At 27.8% G+C, this 12,706-nt stretch overlaps 1 protein-coding gene across 1 annotated transcript; it reads right to left on the reverse strand.

The window, feature by feature from the left end:
• Positions 1-1,764: 1,764 nt before the first annotated feature.
• LOC114170594 (carotenoid 9,10(9',10')-cleavage dioxygenase 1) lies at positions 1,765-7,894 on the reverse strand. Its single transcript, XM_028056104.1, has 14 exons — positions 7,496-7,894; positions 6,138-6,208; positions 5,890-5,904; positions 5,304-5,415; positions 5,107-5,206; positions 4,668-4,730; positions 4,308-4,418; positions 4,042-4,226; positions 3,791-3,929; positions 3,461-3,578; positions 3,268-3,369; positions 2,823-3,074; positions 2,352-2,463; positions 1,765-1,894 (listed from the first exon to the last, which is right to left on the reverse strand). Exons 1-14 carry the CDS (start codon positions 7,715-7,717, stop codon positions 1,865-1,867), a joined length of 1,632 nt encoding a protein of 543 aa, XP_027911905.1. The 5' UTR covers positions 7,718-7,894; the 3' UTR covers positions 1,765-1,864.
• Positions 7,895-12,706: the final 4,812 nt, after the last annotated feature.

Raw genomic sequence — 12,706 nt, forward strand, 5'->3', positions numbered from 1 at the left:
CCACTTCCTTGTTGCTGTAATTTATTTCAGGAGTTTGGATTATCCAATCAAGAACTCATTTATTGCATAAAAAAGAAATCAAATAAAGTAATCTAGAAATATTTGGATTCTAGCTTAACAATGTGTTATAAATTGTGTAATCTGAAAAATAACTCTAAATTACATTAGGAAGTCAACTTTTTTAGAGAAAAAAGTACTTTAATTTCGTGCAATTTCATCAGAAGTATATTTTTGTACAATTTGAAAATTATTTTTTTATAAATAGTCTGAATTATATAATATGAGATATAATATTGATTTCATGTAAAAGTCAATATATTAAATTATGTAATCCAAAACTTAAGTTCAAAAAGAAAAGGTTTAAATTGAAGGGTGAAGTGGGGATTTTAATGTTAATAGTGGTGCATATAATAGAAGCATGGGTTCGAAAAGAAATTGTCATCAACTTTTAATAGAAAAAAGCATGGTTTGAGAAATAAAAATAAAGTGTTATTCGGTCAAAAATTGAGTTTAAATTATATTACTTTCGTCCCAAGTGTATCATTCATGATTTGTGTACATAGATTAAGAATAATAATAAATGTATAAGTTTTTATGAAGTTGTTTTATTGAAATATTTTCATCTTTTTTAATAAATATATTATATTTATTTCACTTAATTACTTATTTACGTAGTTTGTGAGAGGAAAAATTATAAAAAATATTGAATGTAATTTATGTGAGCAAAAATTGAAAAAAAAAATGTATTACAATGTAAATTGCGAACATCAATTATTATCTTTTTTTCTAGAAAATTTGTAATGCCTATTCCCTCTAACCCTGTATAACGGTGTTTAAGGCTTTTAACATGAATTAAGTATTTAAATTTTGTTTAGGTTTAAAATGAGTTATGTGTTACTCTTGTTCTTTTCTAAAGAAAAATATATAGTTTTTATGTAATCTTTAAAATTTTAAGGTAATATGTTTTTTTTTAATTATACTACTACTTTCATTTTTATTATACATTTGGATAGAGAAAACCGAAAGGATTATAATAGTTAATTTATTAAATATTAAGAATTAAATATTTTTCTGTGAAAGAAAGAACCTTAAAATATTACTATACAGAAATAAAGAAAGTATACTTTGTTAGTTTTCTTGTTTCAATTTTTATATGTATGTCATTATATTTTTTTCCCATGTTATCATAACTTATTTTTCTCTATTACCATTAATTAAATTAAATTGTATAATTGAAAAAGAATATGGTATATTGAAATTCAAGAAAAAACAAATATATATATATATATATATATATATATATATATATATTTTTTTTTTTTAAAACTGACAATTAAAGAGGATCAAAGGAAATAGAAGTGTAACTTGGGATGCCTCAATTTCAAGGCAATTTAAGTTTAATATAAAATTACAAAAGATAAATTTCACTGGACAAAAGTTAAATTGGGATGGCTCAATTTCATGGTAATTTTTTAGGCATGAGCCATTTCAAAAAAAATATGAATAATTATGAAAACAATTAGCTGTATCTTATTCAACTAAACTTTTTACCTTTTAATTAATTTTGAAAACAAAAAGACATAATTTTATATTAAAAAATCAATTCTAACCAATTTTATATAACTTTCGTTCTTAATTAATTAATTAATTTATTATTATTAATAAAAAATTATTAAAAAGAAAAAAAAAAACAAAAAAATATTAAATTTATTAAAAAGAAAAAAACGAAGAAAAAAATTATTGGAACCAAACTAAATCCATGTAAAAAAAGCTGATTCTTGATACTATAAAATACATTCCATTATTTGTAGCAAAATGTATACAAAGACTGAAGCAGAACAACAAAGTGAGGCTGCAACCATTATCACAGTTTTGCTTGTTCTTGCAATTGTTCCTGCCCAAAAAGAAACAATAACACTAATCAGTAGCATTCTCTTAAAGTGGAAGAAGAAATTAGGGTAATGTTTTGTAGTATAAGCACACAACAAAAGGTAAGCAACAAATGAAGAACTATTTGGTACTTCTTTACAAAAAAATTGAATTTTTATCAGTAAACCGAGATACTTGTCTGGTAGCATGAAATAGTAAGTGAAGATAATGTTGGTTGAATGGTTGAAAGGAAAAAGGGAACAATTTTTTACTTTACTTTCCTGCATATTCTCATTCATCTATATATAACTTTTTGTGTATTTCTTTACTAATTTTCTTCAACCAAACACTTCTAACTTTCACTTATTTCATTCACCATTTTTTCATTCCCTCTCTACCGAATAGACCCAGAAGAAAATGGTTGCTTAATAAACATTATGAGTAATGTGGAGGAAAGAAAGAGAAGAAGAAAGGCAACAAACCTCAGTCACAAAGAAGGCATGGAAACCATATGGAACTCTATTGGGCAATTCCACAACCGCAACAGGATCTGCTGACATTGTTTTTGCATCAATGACATGCACAAATGATTTTCTGCAGTTTTGTGATTTGAATTCTGTTAGTAAGCAATTGTAATGCAAATTACAGAAGCTTGATAGACAATTTTCATGAGCATGTCATATCTTAGTACTCTAGAAGGCACTTTCAATTTGTAAAACGTAAAGGTATACAATATCTTTCTGTAATTACTTCCTTCTTCCTATATATGTAAGGATAAGTGTTTCAGTGGCAGAAAGAGGAAAAATGGAAGGTTTGAATATCACAAGGATCACAAACCAAAAAGGTGTAAGAACTAGAAGTTATAATTAGTATATTAGTATGGACAAAAGGGTGCTTAATTGTAAAAATAAGTTCACAAAAGTGACTCCTTCAATTGTGTAGAGAAAGGTTACCCTGCATTTTCATCATGTACAAACAAGACCAAGTATCCATCATCTTCTTCAGACTCTGTTCCAGGGACACGAGGGATATAAACAGCTTCCGAGCCAAACTTTCCTGGTCCCAACTCATAGAGACCCTGAACATTTCCTCCAACTTCAAGCTTTTCTTTTCCATGATCTGATTCGGCATGCAAATCAAATTTGATAATTCCGGTAACTTTTGCAATGTTGTCTAATGTGGTTCCATAAACATATCGCTGCTTCCTAATGAAATGAAAGATTAAATGAAACCATGAGGATCAATATAACTGAAATGTCAAAGTTCATAGTGATGTCCAATATAATCTTATTTGGATTAAAATTATCAAGTTGACAGATGATTGAGATAGACTTGTTCACAAGTTAGTGAGTACTTTAACTTCCCTAAATTTTCTCAACATGGAGAGAATGAGCTTACCTGCCAGTGTAGCTTTCATTGACTCTGGGAAAATCTACAGCAGGAGCTGACAGTTTCTTTTGAGAAGCTTCACCAGTTTTCATGTTAAATCTCATTTCATACCTGGAAAGAGTTCAGTTATCATGAATAAAGAACAATTATGCAGTAAACTCCTTTTCTCTCCAAAATTTACATGTAAGAATGAATCCTTTACAGTTCATTTGAGAAATTTTCATGCTTTTCCTGGACAGCCCCACCGACGTTGTCCAACTTTGGATTCTGAAGGCGGCATGTGATCAGAACAACTTCATCTTCCTCCTCCCAAGCATTGGCTGCAAAAAAATTGACATGAAATTTTACAATGAGCTTCATCTGTAGAAATAGAGAATTCAAAGCATAAACTGAACCTGGTATAGAATTCAAACATTTTAAGTATGTTACTATTGAATTAGTACAAAAATATATCACTGCATAGTATTAACGTATCATTGTGGAATATCAAGGAACATATAATATAAAGGAGAAACGAAATAAACAAACATACCATTGTGGAATATGAAGCAGTTTGGTAGCTCAAACCATCTGATAAGCTTTTCATCCTTAGCATACCGAGGTAGCACACCAAAACGGGCTTTCCTGGTTGAATCAAATGAGAATATCAATGTATTATTCTTCACCATTTCCTGAAAAAGGGTTTCAATCCACAGTGTCAAATTCATTAACTGTCACCAATTGATGTACAAAATCAAAATGTATGTTTTTTCCAGAATATAAGAACAGATAAACCTGCAATACCTTTGGCCTAAAAATCAGAGGAAGATCCAAGAATATTGCATAATTCTCTGTGATGGCAAAGTCATGCATCATGATGGGATCTGATACTGTTATGGGTACAGGATCATGCATATAACCATCTTTTGAAATTACTCTGTATGTGATATACGGTGGTGTATGTGCATAGCCAAATGTAAACATCTCCCCTGCATACAGAATATATATTTGTTGGAACAAATATTCCATTAAATCAGACAATTTAATCACTCATTTAAAGATGGCTTCACCGGTAAATGGGTCAACTTTTGGATGAGCAGTGAAGGAGTGACCCAATCTTTTATCATAATCTAGCATTCCAAGTGTCTGCAAATCACCATCTTCAAAAACTTTAATAGCATCTGCAAAATTCAAAATGAAACTACTTCAGTCCTGAAGACTAGAAGAGGTAAAAACAACTATAACTAGCAAGTCACTAATTGGACTGCAGTTACTTCCTCCATGAGAAAGGAAAGAACCCTGGCCGCTTAAGATCATACCTTGATGAATCTTTTCATTCCCTTTGTTCTATACAGTCCATGCATTTCAGATATCATCAACAAGTTTATATCATTCATCAAAAGAAAAAAGTAGACACAAATAGTACTTACAGGGTTTATCTGCTTCTGAGAGAGCTAGAAGCTTCCCGTGGTGATATACGAGAGCAGTATTGGCTGGTAGAAATTGGAATATGAACACAAGTTAGTTTCAACAATTTCAGTGATACACAAGAGCTTAATATTCCCAGTCAAAAACCACCACGAGAATTCACCAAAAATGTGTATCGGTAATCAGCGAAACAAAGTACCAGGTAGTGCATTCTCAAATCATTTAGTAATGAAATGTGTACGAGTGTGTATGTGTATACGGATGCATTTATCAAAATTCATACGAGCATTGTACGATGCAATGTAAAAGAAGCCTAAACACAATGCCACGACAGTGGAATCTTGGAATGGGACACACAAAGTAGTATTTCAATTTGAAATTGAAGAATGTAAGAAATTGCTGGGACCTTAAAGTTGAAAAGAACCATAAAGCACAAATTACCTGTTCCACCTCCATAAGAAAGATCCAGCACTTTCAATTTAGTTCTCAGCATATGTATGTTAACCATTAAAAGTCCAAATAGACCCTTGAGATCTCCAATCTGAAAGTGACACAAGAAGCTACGTTTGTCTAGGGGATCTAAAAGAAGTTATTTCTAAATTCTAAGATTACTAAAATTTTCACTTTCTTTTATATACCTTCATAAATTTGGCCCGTCCAAAGTATTCTTCTTGTTTAAGACGAGAAGTTTTCACAAAACGTGAAACATATGTAGCTTTTCCATCTTTGATGCGCAAACCATGAATCATTCTGCAATTCATTGATACATGAATCAAAAATTAGAGGAATAGACACCAGAACTATGAATTTTGTGCTGTATAAATTGGCTGCCCAAAACTTAAGAAAATCAGAAGTGAATGTGTAATTGGAACTGGTGTTTGATTCAGAAACAATTGAACTGAAATTTGTATATGAGGTGCTTTGTTATCTAGAATACTACATTTTTTAGGCTTAGTTAAGATTGTGGACCTTATACATTTACTCTATGTTCAGTTCAGTATCTATAGTTTCAATTTGTCCATTTACTCAATCATTTGTAAAAAAGGGATTCTGCAAAAAAAAAAAAGTGTTGAGATTTTGATTGGAGTTTGATGCTAAACAATATCCCCAAGAATTCCAAATTCCAATAGATCCAGAAAATATGGCCAGTATATTCACACAACAACTCATTTAAAATAAACTTGAAAGAAATATATGATTGCATATAGGAACAGAAGCACACACCCATCTCCATCAAACCTGCAAAACCAGTGAGAAAAAGCACGGTATAAGCCTCAAATTCCACTTTAAAACAGCATTTTTTAATACAGACTAATTTTTGAATAATAAGACCAAACCTTTTTGCATAATAAGTAAATATGGGTAAAAGAAAATCATACTTGTAAGCTACATCAAAAAATGAATCTTTGCCAGGATTTGTGCAATAACCCATAAGATAGAGTTCAAAAATATACAAATAAATAAAACTTTACCAGTGATATCCAGCAACAGGAGAAAACTTTGGATTAGGTCCAACTCTGACAAACTCCCCATTCAAGCAATCCTGAAAGACAGTTATAAACATTAGACAATGAGTGGCACGACCAGATATTTGTTGGATAATCTTTAATCTTGTTAGATAATCTTTAATTTTGTTAGATTATATTTTAGATTATAGAGTTGTTTTTATTTAGCAAAGTGATAGGGTATTTTATATTTGGTTAATTAGATTTAAGTTAGTTGTTATTTTAGTTAGTTAGAATATATAATATTTAGTTTGATAATATGGGGTATTAGATAAGATTAGATTAGATAAAGATTTAGTTTGGTTTGTTATTATTTGGTTTGTAATTGGCTATATAATAGCGCATTCTCCATCAATGAAAAACACCACAATGAGTTACATTGCATATTCTTCTAGTTTGTGTGAGTTTTTTCCAACAATATTTGCTCTAGATTCTAAACCTTTGGAGAAAGAGTGTATTACATTAGAATACTTTGATTATATATCATTGAATAGCGTGGTAACATTTTTCAAAAAACTAATCAGAAAGCCAAAGATATACCACACATTTTTCATGACCAGTAGCACAACAAGGTCTTGCATTTTAACAGAGGCATAAAGCAGCATTATACTTGTGAATTATAAAAAACCAAATAACTGCCAGAAAGACGGACATGGACTACTTCCACGGTGATAAAAGATTAGGAAAATCTAGATACTGTAATTCTTACAATAACGAGATCTGCATCAATAAAACAACCAACATTCAACTTTGAAAATGATGTATAAAACATGGCATGATTTGATGTTTGTTAAAGAACTTCACACCAAGTTAGAGAATCAAAATTGTTCCATTTTCTTTCCTCTCTTCTCTGTTCATCCAGATTCTTTAATTTCCCTGTCTAAGTATTCCACTTCAAATTCAGAAGGAAAATAAAAGGCCATAACACCAAAACAGATAAAATGAAATACAATAACACCGACTCTTTAAAAAACAATCCAGAACTGTGATTTCAGCTGCATTCTCAAGCTTTTTGGACTGCATGTGACTAAAATTGAAACCGCATTTGTCAACTATTTACCAGAAGTTCAAGAAACATGACAACACTACATGTTCCTCAGATGGACAACAATACAACAATACAACAATACAAGTTTAATTTTCACACACTGTCAAAGTAAAAATGGATTTTTCAAATAACAATAAACAACAGCCTCCCCCTACATGACAAAATCTATGATTGGACAACACTAAACACTGTCAAACACTCTATACAGCATGAACACACTTCAATTGAATTGAATAAATAAAAAATTCAACAAAAAGCAAGAGGCACAAGTACAAACCGGGAGGTGCCCTTTGACAGGAAGGTCCTTGGTGGGAGGGGTCTCAGTGACAGGAGCAAAATTACCAGTGAGGTAGTGATGGGGCAGTGAAGAATCATACAAGAACTTCACCACCAGCTTCTCCAACAAATCAATCACTTTTGAGGTGAAGCCATTGCTGGGTTTTGGCTCCACCTTCACCAGCTCCCCCTCTCCACCGTTCTTCTTTCCATCATCCCCCATTTCACAGAATGATCAAATTGACACAAAGCTTTGAGCTTTACGCAAAAGGGTGTGGAAATTGGTGGAAATTGGTGAGTGAAGGTGTCACTATTTCAATGATGGCTTTGGTCTGATGTGGCTGATCTTCCAATGGTTCACTGTTGTTAGTGCCTTGTTTGGCCCAGCAATTGCCACGTTTTGTCACAATCACAGTCTCTATGATTCTGAATCGTGTGGGAGACAAATACAGATCTTACATTTTATTTTATCCTCATTTCTCTTTTCAGACCTTCCCATTATTATTACAAAATATTTCAACCATTAATATTACTAATAAGTGATATATTTAGTTTAAAATATCCTTATATCTATAATTATATATAAAAGGATTCCTTTTTTTTCATATTTATAATTTCAACTTTATTTTTTAGAATTTAATTATTTATTAAATATTTAAAAATTAACGGTTATTTTTACAAATTTTTATAAAATTATTTATTTATCTCCTTCTTTTTTCTTCTCCTACTATTCATCAACAATTATTTTTCTCATATTTTTTCCATACATTTCACTTTATTTTTTATAAATATACTTTTAATTGTTTATTAACTTAATAACATTATAATATCATTAATTATTAATATAATTCAAAAAATACGTACACACAAGCGCTATCGCACCTGTATTTACGTTAGTCTTATATAATATATTTAATTTTAAGAGTTAAATATATTTTTAGTTTATAAAATTAAATGTAAATATAATTTTTTATATATTTTGAATCTTTAAATTTTATAGATAAATAAATATAATCTTCTAATTCAATTACATGAAATTTCTTGAAGTTAATTGTTTATATCTTCAAATGTCAATATAAATGATTATTTAACACATGAAAAAATTAATATTATTAAATTAAAATAATTATATTTATTATTCTTAAAAATTAAGAATTAAAATTTCTCAAAATTTAAAAAAATTTAAAATAAAAGATAAATGCAAATTTCACTGCTAAGATAGTAAAACCATATAGCATTAATTTTGATTAGTAGTCCAAATTCCGATAAAAAAAATATGACAATAAGACTTGAAAATCAAAATAAAACAAAAAAAGAAACTACAAACAAAAATACTAAAAGAATAAAACATACTGGTATAAACACAAACATTAATGTATTAACGTGTGTCATTGTTATTATGTTATTTTAGTTTATCCAAACAAAAATTATTTCATAATAATTTAAATATAATCTTTCAATATATATATATATATATATATATATATATATATATATATATATATATATATATATATATAAAATTTATTTAAACTTCACATATTATTTAAGATATTTAAATATAAGAAAATAATTTAAGGTCATTGGCTAGTAAGAAAATAACGTCAAAAATAAACAACTTAAAATGTATAAAAGTAAAATATACACTCGAGGAGAATAACCTCATATATAAAATTTATGGCATTAAATGTAACTCCACACATAATTTTTGTATAAAATGTTTTCATGTAAATTTAAATAAATAAGTGAACAATCATGAAAAAAAGAAAACCATGTCTATTAAAGAAATTGAGAATAATAACGTGTAATGGTTTTAAAGGTCAAATAATTTAAAAGTAGAAGGATTAAACATATATTACTTTAAGGTTTAATTTTTCTTTGGTTTCTTATTTTATCCAAAAATGTTATATTAGTCATTTTTTTTTTAAAGTGTTAATTTGATCTCAATTTTTAAAAATTTAATATAATATTGTTATGAATTAATGATTGTCCATTGATTTGATACATTTACTCATATGATTCATTACTCTTTATGGTAAATATATGATTCATAACAAATATGATATTTTTGTTAAATTTCTTGAAACAGATCACTAATTTTATATCAAAATTGAAGTTATTAATAATGAAAATTTATTTTATCAATATAATTAATATAATGATAATATCAAATTTAATAAAAGATCATTGATTCGCTTAAAAAAATCTAACAAAAAATACAATTAATTTTTTAAAAATTGAGATTAAATTGAAACTTAAAAAAATTAGAAGACCAATTTGATATTTTTAAACAAAAACAATGACTGAAATAATAATTAAATATTTTTTTAATTTAACATGATATATAATTTGAGTCTAAAACATTCATACAAAATTCAAACAAGTCTACTTTTATGCAAAATTCAAACAAGTCTTCTAATTATTTCGTAGTGACTTTAATTTTTCAATTTTTCTACAATCCACCCAATACTAAACATGCAAATACAATTAACTCACGTTTCGGTTCTCGAACTTCAAAACAAAAACACTCTTAATATTTTCTTATAGTTACTACCCTAAACAAAACTATTCTTATAAAATTATCATCATTCATTTCAAAACCTTTGTTTTATGTTTATCTCCTATAGCTTACTTAGTTGTATCTGAAGTTATTGATGTAATTATTAAATAATTAATGTATTATTGAATGTATGATTTAATTTTTTTTATTAAATGTTGTAGGGGTTTTCAATTGATGTAACTATATAATAGTATGCACAATTAAGGTAATTTACTATATTTATTATACAACATGTGTATTGATATAACGATTAAATGTGATTATGAATTGTTGTACTTTGATAAAAACACGTAATTATATCAATTACGATAATTATGTTTATTATATATGTGTATTTGGATGAATATAGTAACTAATGAACATAACTATAATTTTATTAATGGGATGCTTAATTGAAATAAATTAATATAAGTTGAAAATTATAATAATTAAATAAAATAGTTAAGATTGAGTTTCGGTGTATTTATTATTAGGATACAGTTTTAATTTATCTTATATAGAAAAGTAGAAACACATGGCTACGCATGTGTGTCCATCTCTTTTTATTATGAAAAAAAAAATAAGTTATAAAATATTTTTCATTCAAAAAATTATAAAAATAACCGTTATCAATAAAAAAATAACCACAATTACAAAAATATTTTCTCTAAGTTAAATACTTATTTGAATCACGATAATCTCATTTTGAACATTGACATCAATACACTTCACACAAACATCCAAATACTTTTTTATTTTCATGTCTAATTCATCCTTGTCATGTATATGTATCTTATTTTCACCCATACTCATCACATATCGAATATTTTAATTAAAGTACTAATAGTATACCATTTATTTTTTATTGTATTAACATGATATCTAGACACAATATTTTCATTAAGTATATCAAAATTGTAAGATGTATTTCTCGACCCATAAACATCTTATTGACAATCCTAATAATCAAAATGAATAATCATATTTCAAACACTATTTGCCAAAATTCCAATATGATCAAATGATTAACAAATCAAGAATAACAATTTTACCAATAGTACCTATAGCCCAAAACAGGGTGATCCTAGTGCCAAATACCTTGGTGCTCATTGTGAAGATGTGCTTAACGCGATCAGGGGACCGACGCACTAAACCTATGGAGTTGTCTGTTAAGTGAGTGTGCAATGGTCTCATAGTTGCACTCAGAGCTTTAGATCACTGAAGCTCCCTGGTTTGAGTTTTGCGAGTGGCACAATGATTATGTGTTCAACGTGGTATCAAAATTTAAACTCTCAATTTAACTTAAATAGGCTGTCCAACTTGACATTTATGCAACTTTAGTTCCTTATTCGTTTACAAAACCTTATTTTAGTTCAAAATAATCATCAAATATATAAAATTTGACAATTTTAGACAAATCAATTTAGTCCAAATGACAACAATACTTGAACAACCCCAAAATAATGGCCCAAAGAATAAGTACACAATTTAATATCATCATTATAATCAAACAATTTACCGGTACAAATTAACACTTTTAACAAGTCATTTTATACCATTGATTTTACAAACACTTCCCATTGCTGATCACAAATTAGTTTCCAATCAAATAATAACATCGTCTTAATTGAACCCAATACATAAATTAAAATACATATAAGCAAAAGTAAAATTATTATTATCTCCTCTTACTTTGATAGACTTACTTATACTTCAAAGGTACTCTCCACATGCTCTATCCAGAGAGGTTGCTTTACCTTAATGATTAGAACACACCATTACAATCGTAACTGAATAGAGATTCACCTTGAACCCCTTTATCATCACATGCAACAAATTTTATATCAAAGACTAAAAAAATGACAAAAGATGAACTTACTCTGGTCAATATTTTGATCAGGTAAGATTGTTAACCTCGACACTATAACAGTCACAAAACATACATCGATCTTCAAATAAATGAAAGATAGAGTTAGAGATTCAAAAAGAGATAACTAAAGAGTTTAGAAAAATAAATAAATAAATAAATGATGATTGTTATAAATAAAACTCAATTTAAAAAAAACTATTACAATTTAACTTCATATGAATAAAACAATGAAATATCGTTATTAAAACTACCATTATTCCTAAATTACTTTTCAAGTCCTTAAAATAACCATCTCTCATTGTTGTAATATATTTTAAAAAAATTGTAATATATTTAAAAAGAGAAATGAATACAAAAACACTTTTACAGTAATTATAATATTTTAACCTCTAATCGAATTTAAAGAATAACGTTACGAGTTAATCTCAAACAATTCAAAATTATAACACACACAAAAAATTACGTGCAACATAATGACACTTAGGAAAAAATGTTTATCTACATTTTTTTGGAAGACTCATATTAAACGTTCTCTTTTGAGACTTTACCCATCTTAGTACCTATACTCATATCAATCATGATGAATTGGTTATTAAATCACCAAAGTCACCATCTAATATTTTTCTTTACCAAAAATAACTAACTATTCTATCCCGAAAAAGTCACCAAAGTTAAGAGAATATAACAAAGGAGTATAAAAATATGAAGATGTTTTTAAATATGCATAAGAAAATGAATATAGATATGAAAATTTAAGAATTAAAAGAGGGTTTATTGAGAAATTTAAAAAGATAAGCCAATTG

The sequence above is a fragment of the Vigna unguiculata genome, chromosome 11, assembly GCF_004118075.2.
Source record: "Vigna unguiculata cultivar IT97K-499-35 chromosome 11, ASM411807v1, whole genome shotgun sequence".
Lineage (NCBI taxonomy): Eukaryota > Viridiplantae > Streptophyta > Magnoliopsida > Fabales > Fabaceae > Vigna > Vigna unguiculata.

Excerpts from the sequence above, each read along its gene's own strand:
- LOC114170594 (XM_028056104.1), bottom strand. The coding sequence starts at position 7,717 with ATGGGGGATGATGGAAAGAAGAACGGTGGAGAGGGGGAGCTGGTGAAG. Across the intron at positions 4,419-4,667 it reads CTCAGAAGCAGATAAACCCT|ATGCTATTAAAGTTTTTGAA; the intron begins GTAAGTACTATT and ends TGAATTTTGCAG. Across the intron at positions 3,579-3,790 it reads CTGCTTCATATTCCACAATG|CCAATGCTTGGGAGGAGGAA; the intron begins GTATGTTTGTTT and ends ATTTTTTTGCAG.